Source organism: Myotis myotis, unplaced genomic scaffold (assembly GCF_014108235.1).
Source record: "Myotis myotis isolate mMyoMyo1 unplaced genomic scaffold, mMyoMyo1.p scaffold_m19_p_16, whole genome shotgun sequence".
In the NCBI taxonomy this organism is placed as follows: Eukaryota; Metazoa; Chordata; class Mammalia; order Chiroptera; family Vespertilionidae; genus Myotis; species Myotis myotis.
Genome location: NW_023416320.1, coordinates 36,055,908 through 36,076,767, shown reverse-complemented (window position 1 = coordinate 36,076,767; position 20,860 = coordinate 36,055,908). Strand labels below are relative to the sequence as shown.

Sequence of the window (20,860 nt, the reverse complement as noted above, 5' to 3'; positions counted from 1 at the left end):
CTCAAGTTTAGACATAATACTGAATGCTAACTGGTGGGCACCATCCGATTCATTCTGGTAATTTGTATATAAGATTTAGTGAAAGACATGATTGTAAAGGCCAATGTCTTACCTCAGGCTGCTGTATCAAAATACCATAGACTGGGTGGCTTAAGCAACACATTTATCTCTCACAGTTCTGGAAGGTAAGAAGTTCAAGATCAAATCTGCCAGCAGATTCAGTTCTTGGCTGGAAAGGGATGCAAAATCCCCTATTCTTGAAACCAGGCTAACTGTGTGAGTTGAGGCTGAATGAGATGTCCGACTGGTGAACAAAGGCTGGAAATGTGCAAAACCACCTTACGTCTGTAGGCCAAAGAATGACTCAAGGAAGCAGAGAGTGAGAGAAAGAGATAAGCAGGAACAGCCATCAATAAGAAATCCATCCAAGCCACCTGCTGGCTGGGAGTTTGGTGCTGAGGGAGAGATCTGACCACACATGTCCAATAGGCTTTACAAATCTAACATGTGCAAAACCTCCTGAGTTCTCAGACTTCTGTCTCACCGTATGGTTACACCATACTCCAGCTATTCTTGTAAATACCTTGAAATCATCTGTGACTCATCTCTTTTTCTCATACACAACTCTTAAGTCTATTGGCAAATCCTGTCATCTCGCTCTTCAAAAGAATTCTAAATCTGACAGTTTCTCACCATCCCTACTGCTGTTCTAAGATTAGGAAATTTAGACACATGTCTTGTTATTTTTTTCAAGATCTTCACACCAGAGGCTGAGTGAGTACCTCACCTCAGTTCTTCCTGCCTAAAGATCATCATGAAATGACATAAACCATATTTCAAGATACTGGGTCATGGTCTGTCTTCCTTCCTTCCTTCCTTCCTTCCTTCCTTCCTTCCTTCCTTCCTTCCTTCCTTCCTTCCTTCCTTCCTTCTTTCCTGCCTTCCTTCCCTCCTTCCTTCCTTCCTTCCTTCCTTCCTTCCTTCCTTCCTTCCTTCCTTTTTCATCAAGCATCACATAACTGGGTTAAATTTGAGCAATACAAACCCTGAAAATGGCAGAGGTAGCCTACAGGATATGGACAAGTTCTTATTTTCATGTTTTCCTTCACTTCCAGGGAATCCCAGACACTGCTGCTCAGATGCTATAGACCCCAGTGAGAAACAACAGAACTATACCTATGTTAGCTACTAAAGGGGGCTTCTCTGTATTCCACATGCCACTGATCTGACTGATGGTTTCTACCAACCTACAAAGACTGTGGCTATTGGTGAGGGCAACTGGACAACTGTGAGAGCCATTTAGAGAAATACATGTTGGGCGCCCTCTATAAAGAAACTCCTTTTCTGAAAATAGCATCCAAGATAAGGACACAAAAGCAAAACACCCTTTTGGACCTATTTCTTCCCACTCTCAACATCTGATGTTTGAAGTGTGTAGAATTTGTTGAGGAGGAGGGGAAGATGGAAAGGACTCTAATGACTTAAACATCTCATAGCCATCTCTCTGAAGTGTCCAGAAAAAAATTAATTTAGCCTAATAGCCTTCAAGAACAATTTCTCAAAATGTTGAGGACATTGCGAGCAACACCAATAGGTGCTAATTGTCAAATAATTTCATCTTTTTTTTTTTTCCAGATCTTGATGAGTTATCCATGTCACTATTACTATACAGTTGTTTATTCAGGGGGCCAATGCCAGGTTTGAAGTGACTGAAGAATTAGCCTCTATGAATGGTATGCTTGGAACAACTATAGGTACATTGTGGAAAATGTTTGAATCTATCATGCTATTGAACCAGTAGTATCAGTGATGAATTTCACTTGCTCCTGTGGACTTAACCATTAATTCCATGGATTTGTGTCAGAAATAGAAGCTGAATATTCTGACAGGCTTTACTGTTATAATTGGCTTGCAAATATCAATATGAATTAATGATGTATAGATATATTTATTAAATAAAGTACATTATGTCCTAACCTTATTCAGTAAATTGGCCACAATGCAATGCTGCTGCTTTACTAACTATTGACGTAGTATTCTAAATCCTCTGTTGTCATTCCAACAGTCTTCACAGCACCTTCACCAGGAGTAAATTCAATCTCAAGGTGGGTATCGCTTTTTTTGCTCATCCTTCAGAAGCAACCCATGGACATTCAAGGACCTCCCTCCCTTATGAATCACAAAGCAATTACTGAAAGAAGTGGGGATGGGGAGGATCTTGCATTGATTTATAAATAAAAGAAAAACTATGAAATTACTGTGTTAAGAACTAAAATGAAGTGGTTCCCCAGCTTCGGACTCATGTTGGTTGCTCTCATTTCTTCCTTCATGTGAATCTTGAATTAACAATAAAGCCATACACCAATATTTCCAAGAGTATGGACTTCTCCCACTGCAATAGCCTCCATGAAATAACCATCAATAACCTAGCCATCCCTCCACGCTTTGTTTTTCCCATAGCACTATCACTATCTGACATTTGGGGTTGAACTTGTTTACATGTCTTTTTCCAGGTAGAGCGTAAGTTCTTGGGGACAGGGGTATTAATTAATTTTTGTTTTCAGAGCTTATCACAGAACTTGACACAGAATGTGTGTTCCATAAATGCATTTGGCTCAAATTAAATATTTTTGACACTTAAAACATGGCAGTAGGTCTGCTGCATTGTATTCATGACTCAAATGGGAACTTTTAATCCTCTAGGACTATGATGTCCATTTTGTGGAAAACTTTTAACTTAAATACAAGGGCTAATCCATTTTTATCCTTATCCATTTTCCTTCATGTCCATTTTGCTCACCTTTCCTTCAAATAGGAACCTCATACAAATAATTGAGAAAAAAGAAAAAATACATAGGAAAGAATAAGAATATAATGTATGATTAATTACACAAGTTTCCTCAAATCAACTGGTAAATCCTAAAATAGACGGTTTGAAATTAATTCACAATTACAAGGTTTGACACATCTTTTCTGCAGCTTGCCATCACCAATGGTGATCTGCTTTAAATTTATATAGTAAACACAAAACTAAACTCAGTATTTTAATGTCGCGATGTTTAGAAGAAATGATGAACAATTTTTGGTACAATGACATGAGGCAAGTTAGTTAAAAATCAGCAGGCTCTTTGGAAACAAATAGCTTTCAGTGTTCTCATGCTGCAGTTTCTGAGGCAGTATCACCGCATGTTCTCTGTAATCCAATTTCTTTTCAAATGGCTTTCAGCTCCTTTTTTTGTGCACTACTGATGTTAAGCATGAATGAATGCAAACACTTGCACCATCAAAAACAAATATCTTCTTACCACCCGGAGTGCCCTGGCAGGAGTCCACAAAAACAAGATTTAACTCCTCAGAATGGCAGTGAGTAGACAGAATTAATGGGTGGTCTTTCCAGAAAAGTGGCTTATAAACTTCACTGAAATAGTAATTTGGTGCCTTGGTATCAGCATTTGTCTGCTTGTTATTTTTAACTTTTATCTTAAAACAAAAATTCGGGAGATTTAATAGAGAAGTTCCATTTGAAACTCACAATTTTGCAAACCACTATTTTTTAAAACCATAAAAGTTTTGCTGACGATTCCTGATATTTTGAATTATTGCCCTACCGATACTTTACTTTTTGGTTGATATGACTCCTAGGCAACAAATGCAACTTGTTTTGCCCACACTATTCAAAGATCTGTAGCTGTACTCATGGAATCTTCTGAGAGTCGAGACAAGACACTCAATGAATATATTAAAAAATCTACCTTGTAATGAATAAGATGGCTAATTAATTATAAGGACACTGCTATATCCTACACAGATAATTCTTTCTTTAAAATTTTAGTTTTATAATGACTTCTTTCCCTTATAATCTGAGGGGGGAAAATGAAATATTCTGGGTTAAAATCTTAATGCAAATGGTGGTTACATATCTATCAGCCATGCATTTTTCCACTTGCCAGAGGATGTCATCTCTTTGCTTAAATCACACAAATTGCAGCAATGCCCACATCAGACCAAAGTCACCAACAGTTGTGGGAGTAACAATAACCTGGATAATTTTCCAGCTTACAGACACAAGCTTTCTTCCATCTGTATTTATTAACCATGTGCAAAATATTTATTAAAAAGTCTGTGATCATCTTATTTCTTCTCACCATGCTAATCAGTAAACGTTTTTGATATTCTTGATATTTTAGTCACTTTGCTGCACATAAAGCCATACAGAGCAATTTAATGTGGCTTAATTTCTTTTGTCCTGATGTCTTGTAGAATGGAAGTTCATATGTATCTTTCATCCCTCAATTATTCCCAGTAGAGTGTATCAGTCTCATTTCAGATCATGTCTTCCAAGCAGGTTCTGAATGAGAAGGGCTGCATGGCCTTTAGCTGTATGCCCTCAGTTTGACAGAGCAAAAATGTCTGGACATATCATATGCACACTCACTTAGAGCTACTATGACCCCGCAAGTAGCTCACGAGTGTTGAAGTGTTTGAAACAGGGACTGAGGAAAGTCACCATCTAAAGAGTAGACTGAACCTCTTTCCACTCACTTGATACTGGATGGGTTCTTTGCAGAAACTCTGAACACCATTTGAGTCTCACTGACTCTATATTGAGGTTGTTGATAGCATCTTGGGGCTACAGTATTATTTCAAGATCTCAACACATCCATTTAACTCACTTATTACATTTTACCTCTCCAGTTCTATGGGGAAAATGATCTCTTGACCTTAACACTCTACGAAACAACAAGCAAACAAACAAACATGTTTCCAGCTTATACTGTTTTATTAAACACAGGAAATGCTGGAGGGTGGACCATAGTTTCTCCCCAGGCAGAAGCCTAAGGCAGGAGAGTTTCCGAATGTCAGGAAAATGAGGCTCCTTCTTTCTCAATACCTGAGTACTATTATTTGTGCCTCTCAAAATGATGGGCAAAAAACAAGGCTCAAAGCATTTTAAACTGCTTAAGTATTTACATGGTAATTGTCTCAGTGAGGGAGAGGAAGAGGAGACCCCCTGTTCCTGAGCGCCTTGCACTGTGAATGCTTTGCTAGATGCCTTTGCATACATTATCCTGCCAGTGCTCTTCGTCCTCCTCAGAAATTATCTCCAGGATTACATGAACTCCATTTCACAAAAGAGGGACTAGATTTTCTGAATATTTGCATCATTTTCCCAAGATGACACGCAAGGTACTTTAGATCAAGGTACTTTGATCTCTTTGTCATTCCTCAGGAAAAAAAAAAAAAAAGGTTGTCTTTGTTGTAAAGCCTTGGTAGGTCTTGATAAGAACAAGGTAACATTAATTATCCTAAATTTTCTCATCCATTTGCCCCACACTGTCTCCAATCAGGCAAGATTTGGAATTAAATCCTGATCCCAAGTCCCAGATCCAATGTCCGGCTTCCGGTATGAAGGCTGCATGATCTCTCTCTCACAGGTTTCTTCCAGGCTGGTGCCGGAGCAATGGCCATGAGCACAGTTCTCTAAGCGAAGCGATCCTTTTCTCCATGTCATTCTAGTTTGCAGAGCTGGATTTCTGACCAACTCACTCTGAGTTCTGAGAGACTGCCTAGTCATTCTAAGATTCCAGTCTGGCTACTATAAATCCCTGCCCATAACCCAGTACCTGAGGCGGTACAACCTGCCTCTTCTGGGCTGCAGATCCTGCTCCCAGGGGCCTGGCCAGGCTCCTCCGTCTGCATTCCTCCAGTCCTAATTCACCGCTTATCTTTGCACTTCCAATGTTTCTACAAATCAGAGGTTACAAACAAGGGTCCAGAGACTCCACACAGGTAAATGTAAATGAGCGAAGATGGACAGACAATCTGAGATGAACTAGGGCAGAATTACTGGGTCTATGGCTCTAGAGGGGAAAGCTGCTCATGTATAATCATTTGAGAATGTGGGCCCAGTATTATCACCTTTATGGATTTTTAAAGAGAAGATAAAAATCCCAATTTTTATGTAAAATTAGTAATTAATCCAGTGGTATTTTCTTTTTCTGTTATGTGAACACAAAAACCTGTACCCTACCCATAGTCCTTCAGTTTATGACTTCTGCTTCAGATAATTGCTTAGCCCTAGCTTACAAAGTATTATTCTCACAGACTGAAAAAGCCTTACATTAGGAGAGGTGAGTCAGCAACATAAATTGATGCTTGTGAATTAATTATGGAAAATTCTGATAACCACATGAATGCATTATCCACGTAGTGTAACTAATATCAAGGGACAGTTCTCTGCAAGTCTCTCATGTTTCTACATATCTTATGAGTGGAGACACTGACAGCCTTTGTTTCAGACAATCTGTTCAGGAATGTTTATATAACAAACTAGAGGCCTGGTGCAGATTCGTGCACCAGTGGGGTCCCTCTGCCTGGCCTGCGGGGATCGGGCCGAAACTGGTTCTCCGACATTCCCAAGGGATCCCAGACTGTGAGAGGGCACAGGCCAGGCCAAGGGACGCCACTGGTGCACGACTGGGGCCGGGAAGGGAGCATGGGAGGGCTCCAGGGCATGTCAGGCCTGTCTCGCCCACTCCCGATTGGCTGGACCCCAGCAGCAAGCTAATCTACCGGTTGGAGCATCTTCCCCCTGGTGGCCAGTGCGCATCATAGCGACTGGTCGAACAGTTGGACACTTAGCATATTAGGCTTTTATATATATAGACAGCCTTGGAAGAGAGATATGGAGTCTCTCTCTAGAGCTATGCTAACTTCCCATTATAAAATATTCATGTTTCCTAAACTCAGGGTTCCTCTCATATACTGCAACCTACTGCCCCAATTGTGTCCATCGATGAGATTTATGCCTCAGGGCATAAATCAGTGAAAATGCTAATATGCTGATATTTGTTACTGTTGTGCTTACTAAGCCCCTGGTCTCTGGTTCAGGAGAATCATGTCTTCTGCCAGTATCTATAAAACATTGGCAGACTAGCATGTTAAGATGCAAATAGGGTAAAATCTCAAGTCCTTCATAGTTCTTGAAAATTGATATTAGCTTTTCTTCCATTCTGAACTCTGGCTACAGCAGCTACTCTAAAATTAAAAGCCTACTGTCTTCTTCTATACTGGTTACCACATTTCCCTGAATCAATATATCTCTATCTTGCTTTTGAAAGCACAGCAATGCTTTATGCTCCATCAAAAACAATCATGAACTCCCATTTCAAACACCTAAATCTCTCCCTATCTTTCTTTCTAGCTATTTTGGCTTCCATCTCCAACTTCAGAGATTAGCCTGATGCTTAGCAATACAGCAAAACAACTAAGCAAAGAGACTGTCAAGCTATACTGCTTTGGTTTGAAACTATTGCTACCTACTGGCTGTGTTCTCTTAGACAAGTTATTTAATCAATTCATGCCTCAGTTTTCTTCTCTCTACAAAGAAAAACAATAATAGTAACTAACTCTCAACATTACTTGAGAATTAAATAAGTTTTTATGTTTAATGTGCTTAGAATAGCATCTGGTACGTAGTGAGAAGGCAATAAATGTAACCAGTTACTCAACTGAATATTTTTCCAATAAGTTCAGTAAAGGACCACCTTAAAAGCAGATTGTAATTTACAATATAACCCTATCACTTGGAAGATGAATGGTAAATAATTTAGGGCTGTGTATGTATTTGGTCCTTTCTAAATTCAATAAAGACATATTATTCCCATAGGTTTTCCCATTTGAAAAACTAACATCTCATCTCCCAGTCTTCTTCAAAGGACATGAAAGACCTTGCAGCAACCCCTCTCAAGTCAAGTTGTAGATGTATAAATGTGTACAAAATGTACAAATGTGCACATAAAGGTTTTATTTAAAATGCCAAACTACTCTTCCATAGATGGCCTTGTATACTCAGGATGCCTAACTGCTGTTGGTGGGGGGTCCTCTATTTCCCCACCATTGCCAGTGGAAGTGGACTTCTTGGGGTGTTGCTGGAATAAGAATTTCCAGAGGCCCTCACAGGAGGATGAGGTATCCTGGCAAGTGTTATTTCTGTGGAATTAAATCCCTGAGTTTTCAAGGTCCCCTCTCCCTCCATCCTGCCAAGGAAAAAGTCCCATTTCATCTTCAGCAGAGCTAGAATTAAAGCCAGAGCTCAGAGTTTCTGCTCCATATTTGCACAGTCCAGTCCAGCATCTGGCTAGGTTAGCTTATGTTCCCAGCTGCAGTTCATTGTGTGTAGGATCCACATGGCCATGGGCCATGCAGCTTCTAGAGCCACATGGCTAGGGAGGGAACATGGATGAGTGCAAGGAAACAGAACAAAAGAGAGAAATCCTTTGTCTGGAGATTATGTATTCCCAAATTTTTGTGGGCTTGCATTGGGATCCACCCCTCTAGACAATGATCTTTGTCCTCCAATTAGACTGACAGGCAAGTACCTTCCCTATGTCACCCCAATTCACTGTGAATATGCCCATTTTCCCTTTTGTCTAGTCTCTTCCCCCAGGAATCTGCAGGGAATGGACCAGTGGTTTCCTGGGGAGTGTGTAATTATAACTTCCTGGTGAAGCTGCCCAGATGGCCATGTTTATTAGTATAATGTCTGGCCTTTCCTTTGCTCCTTTCCTATTATTATTAACTAGCAAATTACAATGGTAACATAACTATTACCAGTTTTCTTCACAGCCATAATCAAAAACTCAATTCACCAAATATCACTTGTCTGAAGCATTGTTTCCATTGTTGTATTTACGGTGCAATGGCACAATTAAAAACAAAAATTCCAAAGGAGTAAAAGAGGAAAAGCTACAAAAATCTGATTTGATTTTCCTACACTTTCCCCCTCCTTATTTTTCAAGCAGCTAATCCCCTCTCAAACTGTACAATAGAATAGCTAGACATAAAGGCAAGGAGATAAAACTGGCCAGCCAGTGCATTGTTCTTGCTAATCTGCACCATTTACATAAGGGTTAGAAGGCTTGTTTTATCATTTAAACAGGCTTAAAAGCCTCTTTGCAAATGAGATTTAGTGCCTACAGAAGAATGAATTCTAGCTATTTGGTGAGTTTCTGCTGGACCAGCACTGGGAGCTGACTTGGCAGTAACTTAAGCTACTTCTTTGGCCTCATCCAGTATATGCAAAGATTGCTTCCAGCTGCCAAAACTGAAAAGCCTCAAGCTGATTAAATTCTTTCCAGGAGGTGAAAAGGATAAGGAGCAGGTTAAGAGGCCAATAATATTAGATTTTAGACTGTACCTGGGCAAACTTGTGCATAATGCAGGTGTTTTAGAAGTAGCTTTGAGTTTTTCCCCTTGAATCTTCCTTTGAAAGGGAACAGAAGGGCAGACAGCAAATGAGATTCAGAAACTGGGACTTAAAATAGTCCCAAACTGTGAAGTGAGGACAATCTAAACTCTTTGATTCATTGTTGGTCTGAGTGGCAGTGGGCACAAGGATCATCGGCACAGCAAACTCCCTTGCCAGTTAGCACGGAAGATAACAAGGAGGAAAAAATTTTCTTTACACAAAGTACAGGCTTTACATCAAAACCTTAGATTTTAAAAATCAAAATCACATTGATATATACTACACCTATAATATGTTTTACCTGGCACACCTTGAACAGATGTTCAGTGTGACCTTGGCCTGAAGTTCAGCAGGGTGAGTAGCACGACCTTGATTAAATTTGCTCCCAGAAGGTGCCAGAGTAGTCACTCCCTCCATTCTTAAATCATCAAGATCCTCTGGAACAACACAAACAATTTCAGAGAGAAAAATTAAATTTTAGTAGTATTAAGGAGAGAAGTCCATGTTTTCAGGTGTCTGCAAGTAGTTTATAAGTTAAAACATTACATTTCCACTTGGCAAAAATCTTACCTCATGCATCAATTATTATTTAATCATTCTAGATGTTGTTAGAGACAAATTATATGAGAAGATTTATAGGAAGCCAAACCACAACCTCTGCAGCAATTGGACCAAAATAGTCAGGACTAGGGCAATGGCTACCAGCTTCCCTTCTTTTTGTCTTTACTTACAGCTCAGAACAAACCAGAAAATGACAACTATGTTCCCAACTGATTACAAAAGATTCTTTGCTTCTAATTAGCCTGCCTTCTGCTTCCTCATCCAACAATCTCCAACCAGAACATATCTGAAACTTTCTTTTTTTCCATTCTAAACCTTTTCTTCTTGTCTTCACCTGGGGAGGAGAATACTGTTCTCTGAAGTCCCTTCCTATTTTTCCCAAATTCTCAATCAAGACTTAAAAGGTCTAAGTTTCCTTTGTAACTTGGTCCTGATATAATAGTACATGCTCTCCTGCTTTATTCAGAAAACAAGGAATCTTATAAAAGGTATTCCATTTACTTGCTCTCAAACTTAGCAAAAAAGGTACATAAAGTTTCAAAAGATAAATTATAATTTTGCCAAACATGATCCATTACTGCGTTTATAGCCTGTGTAAGGAAGGCAGTCTCCTTTGATAAGGCTATGGAGAACCCAAACATTGCAGAGCTCTTACAAAACAACTCAGCGTTCTAGGCTTAACTGGATAATGCAAACAAATTTTCCTGAGATTATAATGACTCTTAGTCCAAGTCATGAACCAACCTTCTGTAATCTGAAGGAGGCTTGTCACTAGGATCCTTCCATAGGCTTCCCCAACTGAAAATCCTTCCATCTACATGAGCAATCTGGACAATTACTTTGGGTTTTAACTCAACTTCATGGGAGTCATCAAAAACGCATCTCCTTGACCTGGTTGCAAAGGCTTATTTCCCTGTTTTAGGGAAAGAGCTGCCACTTCAAAATTCTGCTTAACCAGTTATAAGCTCCCCTCTTGATCTCAAGGTTACTCATGCAATGCAGACATTCTATTGCCTGAGAACATACAGCACTTTTCTCCAGCTAATTAACCTCTCATGAGAATGTGCTAACATTCCCTCACATCACCCTTCACCACTGCAACACCCTGATCCTACCAGAACAAGGAACCTCACAATTTTCTTACCTCAGTTAGAAAATGTGCCTGCCTCACCTAGGTTTTTTAATAACTGAAAACTTGACCTAATATTATTTGTTGATAGATCATACATCAAAATTTGACCTAATATTATTCGTTGATATATCGAAACTTGAAACTGGAATGGAATATGCTACCATCAACTTAAGCTTGCCTTTAGAATACAATCCTTTGTGTTATTGCACTTACTTAAGCTTGTCCACCAGCCAAAGACCACAGAATGAATATATATTTATATATATATTTTTTCTTTTTTTTTAAATATGACTTGGGATGCTTTGGAAACAAAGGTGTTCTCAACTCTGCTGAAAATCCTATCAAAAGTGAACAAGTGTCCTAGGCAGTTTGGCTCAGTGGATAGAGCATCAACCCATGAACTGAAGGGTCCTAGGTTTAATTCTGGTCAAGGACACATACCTCGGTTGCAGGCTCGATCCCTGGCCCTGGTCAGGGTACATGCGGCAGGTAGCCAATCAATGTCTCTCTCTCACATCGATGTTTCTCTCTCTCTCTCTGTCTCTCCCCTTCCCTTCCACTCTCTTAAAAATCAATGGAAAAATACGCTGGGGTGAATATTAACAACAACAAAAAAAGTGAACAAGCTGTTTAAGACATGTTTAGCTATACTCTTATTTCATAAAGATGCAGCTATTATAAAAGCTAGGGCTCATGAAAAAATAAATAATGATGAAGCTCAAGGAAATACTCTAGCAGATCATTTTGCCAAACAAGCAACCTTAAACATAGTTATCATGCTATCTAAACTCTTTGAGGATAAATACTTAAAGGAATTCAAAGAAACTATTATGAATATCAACATCCAGACCCTAATTCTAGAAAAAATATATAGTTCTAACTTTACTCAGATAATCTCTGGCGAAGATAGCTGTTGGGTGAGATTACTTGGTTTCAAATGGATAGTAGCTAAATTTCTCCATGAAACTACTCATCATGATACAGATAAATTGCTTACTGTGTGAAATCAACATGACTGGGTAAACTTTCAAAGACAGTAGAGGTCATTTTTTAGTCATGTTTTCTTTTGTCAACAGCACAATTCTAGAAAAACTATAAGATGGGATATGGCCAGGAACAAAATCTTCAAGGGCTCTTTGAATACTGCATGAATTTTATGCAGCTTTCACACTCCACAAGATTTTAATGTTTTACTAGTAGTTATATGTTTATTTTCAGGATGGGTTGAAACATCTCTTTGGCAAAAAAACTGTAGTCTTTATAGTTGCTAAAAAGCTGCCTTTTTGTTTTCAATATTGGGAATACAAACTTTTATATCAAGTACCCAAGGTACACACTTCCCAAGAAACATAAAAGAACCCCTTACTCAGAAACCACGGAAAGGTGGAATCAATTACATTTTCAAATGAATTTAACAGAACTTTCAGAAACCCTTGAGCTTCCATGGGCAAAGGTAGTCCCACTCATCCTTATGTCAGTATGGTCCACTCCCTGAGGACACATTGTTTACTTCCCTATGAACTGGTAACTGGAGGGCCAATGTGCTCCAGGATTTTACCTGATACTGAGCTCTACTCTCTGTATCACACCTTGTAAAATACTACATGAGACTCAGTCCTATCACCAACAGGTTAAGGTCACATTCAAAATATCTTCTTATAGCCTCTTCATAATATTCAACTATCATATTTTGTCCATTGGATGATACATCTGAAAAAAAATGCTCTTGAACTTCATGGAAGGGATTTTATCAAATACTGTAAACTACTAATACAGAAGTAAGACTCTCTGGAGTAAACCCTTGGATTCACATTTCACAACTAAAGAAGCAATCCAGAATCAACAAAACAAGAAGCCTATTATAAGAGGGGACCTCAAACAGGATTCTTTAGAACAATCCAATGACCTCAGATAGTGGACAGTTTCTGCCCAAGATGGTGGATCAAAACCCCTACTAATTCCTATTTTGTTTTTCATCTACTTACTTACAATCATTATTCTCCTTTTCTGTAGACTCCTGGTTGCTGCCCACCCATGATGGCCCCTTTTCCTCTTCTGTTCTGTTCTAGATTGGAGCGTAATCAGTCTACCACCAATCTCAGATTATTCAGCTAATATAAGGCCATGCCATGAATAATTCCTTTTCCCCTAGGTACCTGTGTGTTCCGACCAGATACTACTGGATTTCCTTTGCAACCAGCATGGCTAGGATCACTTTCCTCATACTAATAACTCATGCACTTTAGGAATAGTATTGCAAAACTTATCTGTATATAGGCACCCTAATTCTATAAATCATCAAACTGGAAATTGTAATTCAGACATGAGCTCCAAATGAGGCTACCCTTGATTATTCAGGCACTTTACCTGGGGGAGTTACTGTTTCATTGTTTATACAAATAAAGCAGTAACTATATATATAAAGCCCTAATACGCAAATAGACTGAACGGCGGAACAACTGAACAACCGGTCACTATGACATGCCCTGACCACCAGGGGGCACACGCAGAAGATGGCAGGTATAGGCCGTGGCGTGATGGTGGAGCAGGTGAACGGGGGCACCAGACCAAGTCAGGGTGCCGGTCACTGTCATCAGGGCAAGCCTCTGGTGGTCACTGAAAATTCTTTGCTGCTGTGTGCCGCGGTCCCACCTGACACTTGCACCTGCCGCTGGCGCCGGCCCCACTCACACCTGCTGCCAGCACCACAGCTGCCGCTCGCACCCGGCACTGGCCCCGTTCGCTGGGCACTGTCAGTGAGCACAGCTCGGCAGCTGCTGGCCATGATCGCCCCTCAGGGCTTCTCCCCCTATCCCTGCTCCTGAGGGGCAATCAGAGCAGCAGCCACCGCTCACATCCACTGCTGGTGCCAGCCCCAATTGCTCCACATCATCAGCGGGTGCGAGCGGGGCCAGCGCTGTCAGCACATGGGAGTGGCGGCGGCGGGAGTGGGGCTGTCGGCAGATAGGGTACCAAGGGCCATGGCACTGAGGATGGGCCGAGACCCACCCTTGTGCCTACTGCAACTTCACAGCCCACAGTTCCTTTCAAGGTACACGAATCCATGCACTGGGCCCTAGTTTCCAATAACAGGCATCATACAAACAAAATATGTAAAGACATGTATCATTTTAACTCTGACAGAACTAATAAATAATACTACCTCTACCCTACATGAAATATAGATCAGTCTCAATGCCTTGACAAAAACAGTGATGAACAATCTAGATTTCAAATTCACTAGTCATGGTAGTATCTGTGCTACTGATAATACTACTTGCTGTATTTGGCTCAATGAAACAGCTAAGGTAGAAAAGATTATATATCACCTTAAGGCAAAAGCTACCTGACTCTTTAAGATTGATCTCTTATGACCTATGGGGTTATTTTCTTGGCCTTTGTTAGATTTTTGGTTCAGAAACGTATGTTTCCTCCTTTTTTAAAAATATGTTTTTATTGATTTTTATAAAGAGCAGAAGGAAGAGAGAGAGAGAGCAACATCAACATCAATTGTTTGACTCCTATACCCACCCCAACCAGGACTTAACCCACAAGCTAGGTCTATGTGCCTTGGTCAAGAACTGAAGCAGCAACTTTTTGGTACACAGAATGATGCTCAACCAACTGAGCCACAAAGGCCAGGGCAATAGTCTACATATTTAAATCCAATAGTCACCGCGCGTAAACAATGTCCCGGGAATGATTAGCACATGATTACACCGCACCACGCAGTAATTGGTTCTGTTGTCCGTGGTGTGACTTTCTGCAGCAGTTCTATTTTTTAAAAGAAGTTTAAATTTTCATTTCCTTAAATAGACTGTTTATTGTCCTTTTTCATTTAGTGGTCACAATACCAGTCCATAGAATTCTATCATATTAGTGCTGACACGGGTCTTAAAAGCTTCTGTACAGCACTGCCTCATCAGATGATCACCATGATAATACAACATCAAAAAGTTAAGAAACTCTTTTGATACAACTGACTATGGAGATGAGTGAATACTCATCAAGCAGTGAAGATCTGGATCTCTAGTCTTACCTTGCGGCCAACTTCCTGCAAGAAAGAGAATAACCAAAAGAGGGACCTGAGAGATTGAATATATAAACACACACTGTACTGATCACATATGATATTAGAACAGTGACCTATAAGCTCTGCTGGGATTAACCAGAGAGGCCAAACCACAATCTCTGCAGCAGTTGGCCCAAAACTCAGTACTCAGTTAATATAAACCAGCTTCCCTTCCTGTACCCCCATTGCCAACGCAGAACCAATCAAAAAAGCCAAATATGCTCCCCAAATCACTTGTATGAGATAGTCTGCTTCTAGTTAGCCTGCCTCTAGCCTCCCCATGTCCACTTCCAATCAGAACATATCTCAAGCCTTCCCTTTTTATTTTTTCATTATAAATCTTTCCCACCTTCCTACCTGCTTTTGGGTCTCTGGCAAATACAAGTGATGGTGGGTGACTGCCTTGCTATAAGAAGCTCTGAATAAATAGCCTCTGCTTGTTCTCAGTGTAAAGGTCTTCATTTATTTCCTTCATGGCAACCTTTAAATATATATCATGCAGAAGAGATATCACAGTTCCCCTGTGACTTCAGAGAAGAAATGGGTCTAAGAAGAGGGAAGGGTATTTCTGAGTCTACATACAACCTTCCTACATTTATAGCTATTCAAAGGCATATTGAGCAGTGTCGTGAGGGTGATGTGAGTACCCCATCCATGAAGTTTTTAAAGCAGAGGCTGGGTAATTATGGTGGCTGACCTAGAATTTTGCTAAGCATTGTAATAAATGATCTCTCCAGTTGAGTCCAAATCTAAGCTTCTCTCAAACTTGGTCATTATAATTCTATGATGGATTTAAGGCATATCTGATACTGATAAAAATAGGAAATTGAATGTTTAAAAGCAGACTATTTAAATGAAACAACAATCTCTTGAAGGCCATATTGCTATGAATTAAACCAAAAAGTTGCTTCCTTAGTTTTATTTTTTGAGCTGCAAAGTACACCCCAGTGACTTTTTAATGAAGTGAGTACTGCGTTATTCTAGATACTGACACGAAGATATTATGTGGTTTATTCTACATTAGGGAATAGATATAATGGCTACTCCTTACCTTCAAGGCCAAATCCTCACTCTCTACTTGCCTCTGCATCATTTTTCTACTAATAATATAAAGCACAAGGGTATGGAGCTTCATGATAATTATCTAAGCATTTGTAGGTTGCTTGATGTATGTAGAGAAAGTAACAAGACATGAATTTTATGATTTTATTTTTGAAGACTGACTAGCCACCATGTCTCCATCTAGGTCTCACTTCTTTTAAAGATTTTTTAAAAATGATTTTTAGAGAGAGAGGAAGGAAAAGGGGGGGGAGGGAGGGAGAGAGAGAGAGAGAGAGAGAGAGAGAGAGAGAGAGAGAGAGAGAACATCGATATGAGAGCAAAAACATCAAACATGAATCTGCTGCCTCCTGCATGCTCCCTACTGGGGTCCGAGCCTGCAACCTGGGCTTGGGCCCTGACCTGGAATCTCACTGGCAATCTTTTGTGCACAGATCTGTGCCCAGCCAGCTGAGCCACATGGCCAGGGTGGGTCTCACTTCTTTTTATACAGCTCAGAATAACTGTCACAATATAGGGGCGGTGGGGGGGGGGGGGAGGGAAGAAGAGAATCCTAGAGTAAGAAGCCTTCTAGAATTTATTTGCTTGTTCATTGAGACTTCAGGTTGCTGCAAACTGAAACTCAGCAACTGCTATGGCATGGAAGTATCAGATGCAACTGTGATGATGTCAGTGAAATGATTCTTAGGAGAGGTCTTACTTGGAAAATATTCATTTCTTCATTTGTTAACCAACTGTCATTCTCTCAAAGAAAATCAGTAAACTTCCTTACCGAGCTTTAAAGGGTGATGCAACTATAAAGAACCTTGCGTCCTGTTTAGTCATGGAAGGGTGCTAATAATCTATTTAGTTTACAAAGAATAAAAATAAAATACAAATTTAGGTCTTCATAGTTCCAGTTCCTTAATAACTTTAAAGGGAGAAGGTCAGTTCCTTAATAACTTTAAAGGGAGAAGGTATCTAGGATTAAATAAGCAAGGGAAAGAAATCAAAATGCCTAAACCTAGAAAAATTTAGAAAGTTTACATAAATTGTAAGAGAGGAGAAAACAAATTAGACATTTTGAGTAAGAGCTTGTCCAAGGAATGTTTAATGCTGGATATTTCAGGGGAGAAAATGTCATGAACAGTTTTAAGTACAGAAACTTAGAGTCTTAAAACATCAAAAATGAGTTTTTAAAAATGCCAGATATTGTCTATGAGCATTTGGCACTATTTTATTTTAATGAAGCAGAATAGTTTCAGTTTTCTGATGAAAACCTAAATGATAAAGAATTATTAGTAAGACGAATAAGTTGGGTAACAGGTAAGTAGAAGTATACAAGCCAGACCCAGTAGTGAAGTACCTTTCAGAGCAACGAAAGAACATGAAAAAGCACAGAGATTTGAAAGTACATAGTATTTTGGGAAATATTATGCATCTTATATGACTATAACCTGAGATGTATAGGGATAACAGAATGTAACAGTGGTGAATAGTTTAGTCTCAGATGACAAAGGGGGATAAAATAATCAAGTCTGTAGGTGTATTAACTGAAATAAACAATTTTCTAAATTTATAATATTAATTTTAGGAATATTCTTTTTAAACATAGTTGATATGATAACTAATATAATCTATAAAATAGTCTTCATTGAAATACATATTCAACTAATATATTCAATGAATTAGGTTATAAATATATTCCTCACAGCTATAAATTCACTACTCATTAACATATTCTTATTTAAGACTATACAATTACATATTCAACTAAATAGCAAACATATATTTAATATTGTCAGCATAATCAATATAACCTAGAACTGTATCTTCCAATTCATTAGTCACTAGCCACATGTTGCTATGGAGAACTTTCAACGTGGCTCGTCCAAATTGAGACATGCTGTAATCGTGCAATACATACAGTATTCAGAAGACTTAATACAAAATATCCGAGTTATAACTTTTATGTGGACTCTATGTTGAAATAAGAATATTTTGGATATACTGAGTTAAATTAAAATGTATTACAGTTAATTTTACCTGTTTCTTTTTTCTTTTTTTAATGAGACTCTTCTAGAACAAATATTTCATGAATATCTTAATAAAATTATATTTTTAAATATAATATAAATGAAACTATCTTATATCATATAGCTTTAGACTACCAGTAAATAAAGATTTCCTTATGTTGATGCAAATAAGAACACATTTCAATGTATCCATTAATATTTATGAGAAAAATATAATCATATTCGTTGTCTCTATTTAAAAGAATATTTACTTTCATTACTTGTTATCCTACTATTTGGTTTTATTTTTATCCCACAGTACTTATTACCTGACTATATATACACTGAGTGGCCAGATTATTATCACCACCTCACGTTTATAGGCAAATTAGCTATAATTTCACGCTGAAGTTGCTAGAGGGCCAGACCATTATAAATAGGGAAGCAGGTTGTTTACCACGACAGTAGAAGTGATTTTTTTCTGAAGATATGGGTAAACAATGCGATTTAACAGCCTTTGAACGTGGGATATATATATACACTGAGTGGCCAGATTATTATGACCACCCCCATCAGTGCTTCATTGGGCCACCTTTTGCCTTTAATACTGCGGCGACTCTTGACATTGACTCCACAACATGTTGAAAGGTGATGCGAGGAATCTGACACCATGCCTGATGAATAACACTGTCCAGTTCTGTGAGATTTGATGGTTGTGGAACCAGCTGCCTGATGGCTCTTTTAACTTCGTCCCACAAATGCTCAATTGGATTGAGATCTGGTGATTGTGGGGGCCACCTAAGCAAGGTAAAGTCTCCCTCATGTTCTTGAAACCGCTCCTGCACAATACGAGCACCGAGGCATGGCGCATTGTCTTTGTTGGAAGAAGCCATCTCCATTGGGATATGCCATCAACATGATAGTATGAACTTGATCAGCAACGATACTTAGGTATGTTGTGCTATTCAGACACTGTTCCACACGAATTAAAGGGCCCAAATCATGCCAGGAAAACATGCCCCAAACCATAACACTGCCCCCACCAGCTTGAAGGGTTGTACTCATGCATGTGGGGTGCATGCTTTCATGCTGTTTCCGCCAAATTCTCACTCTGCCATCTGCATGATGCGACTGGAAATGTGATTCATTGAACCACATGACTTTTTTCTAATGCTCGACTGTCCAATCCTTGTGTTCCTGTGCGAATTGGAGACATTTTATCTTGGTCACTGCAGACAGCAAAGGTGTTTGAAAAGGCCTTCGGCTTCCAATCCCATACGATGCAGTGTACGGCTAATTTGCCTACAAAGATCAGGTGGTCATAATAATCTGGCCACTCAGTGTATATGTCTATATACTTCTGTGTGTGTGTGTATAAATATATATATACACACACACACACACACACACACACACACACATACTTAAACAGAAACATACATGTACATGTACAGACACACACCCCTACAATTATTCATTTAATTTTAAAATTTTGTTTCTTTTCTGATACCTCAACATAGGAACTAAGTCTTTCTCATTTACTACCATAATCTCAGTGTTTTACAAGTGTATCCAGCACAGAGTAGGCATTTGTTGATATTTACTGACTAGAAAACTTTTGTATAATTTGATAATCCCTGTTAATTATGGGATTGACTTTTGGAGAATGGGTTTTTGAAGAGATACACTTGTTGCACTTACCTACACAATTTGGAACCAGGGAGATGAGGCAGGAAGAAGCCTGCAGCAATGCTGCCTGTATAAGCTTCTGAGGGTCTGGAGAAAGGGTGAAACAGTAAGAGACAGAAATATACTAGACAATTTCAGAGGTAGAGTCAATAGGTTATAGTGAACTATCGATTGAGAAATCCTAACAGGTTTCTCCATCTGACCACTTTTAGAAAATACAGGAAGAGATAACAATACCTTTGCTTTTGCACATGCTGAGATGGAGCTACCTTTAAGATAGCCATATGGGTATTTGGTAGACAGTTAGAAGGACAAGTCTGGAGCTAGGGAGGGAGTGTGAAATGGAGCGACAGACCAGATGGCTGAGAAAAGCTGGTATAGTTATCAGCCTAGCAGTTAAAATCAAGCAGTGACATCGATGCCTAACTTTCTTTACAAGTAAAATGTGTGCATTACATGAATATTATCTGTAAAACTATACCTATTTTTTTTTACAATAGAAAGCCCAAAGCAGTAATTTATTTATTAAAGTAACCTATAAAATTGTGATGCATCTTTTGAGTCACAGGGATACTAATTGATAAAAATGAACAAATTTATAACTAAGGACATGTCAGCACTTTATCTTTATACCATCCAAATAAGCAAGAATTAATCAAGCAAAGAATTGTTTTGATTTAATTTAAGGAAATAACAGCTGCCTTGATGAAATAAACCCAGGACTTTCATTTCACTCAAGTGTAATCCATGAAATAATTTACAGCTGTCTGAACTAGACAATGTGAATTTTCACATCTGTTTCTAGGAACTTCATAACAAAAAAATTAAAAGCTTTCCAAACATAAGTCCCTTCGCAGTGATTCAATGATGGTTACACAAGAGTTATATGGCAGTTTCTCCCTGCACTGCAATTGGTTTGTTGATTTACGTCAATAGAGCTGATTTGGTCAAATATTTTATGCAGATGTTATATATTCCGAGTGAATTATTAAAAATAAAATAAATGTTAAGAAAACATATAAGAAATTAGACAAGCTTAAATAAAATATTTATGAAAACTTTTTTGCTATGTGAGACAGCTATAATTCCTTAAGAGGAAAAGA

At 38.9% G+C, this 20,860-nt stretch overlaps 1 protein-coding gene across 1 annotated transcript in view; it reads right to left on the bottom strand.

Annotated features, from left to right (window-relative positions):
- Positions 1-20,860, bottom strand: part of CUNH8orf34 (chromosome unknown C8orf34 homolog) — a 241,430-nt gene that overhangs the window by 84,695 nt on the left and 135,875 nt on the right. Inside the window, 1 exon segment of the mRNA XM_036338220.1 lies at positions 9,552-9,687. Within this exon segment, the coding sequence (XP_036194113.1) occupies positions 9,552-9,687 (136 nt within the window).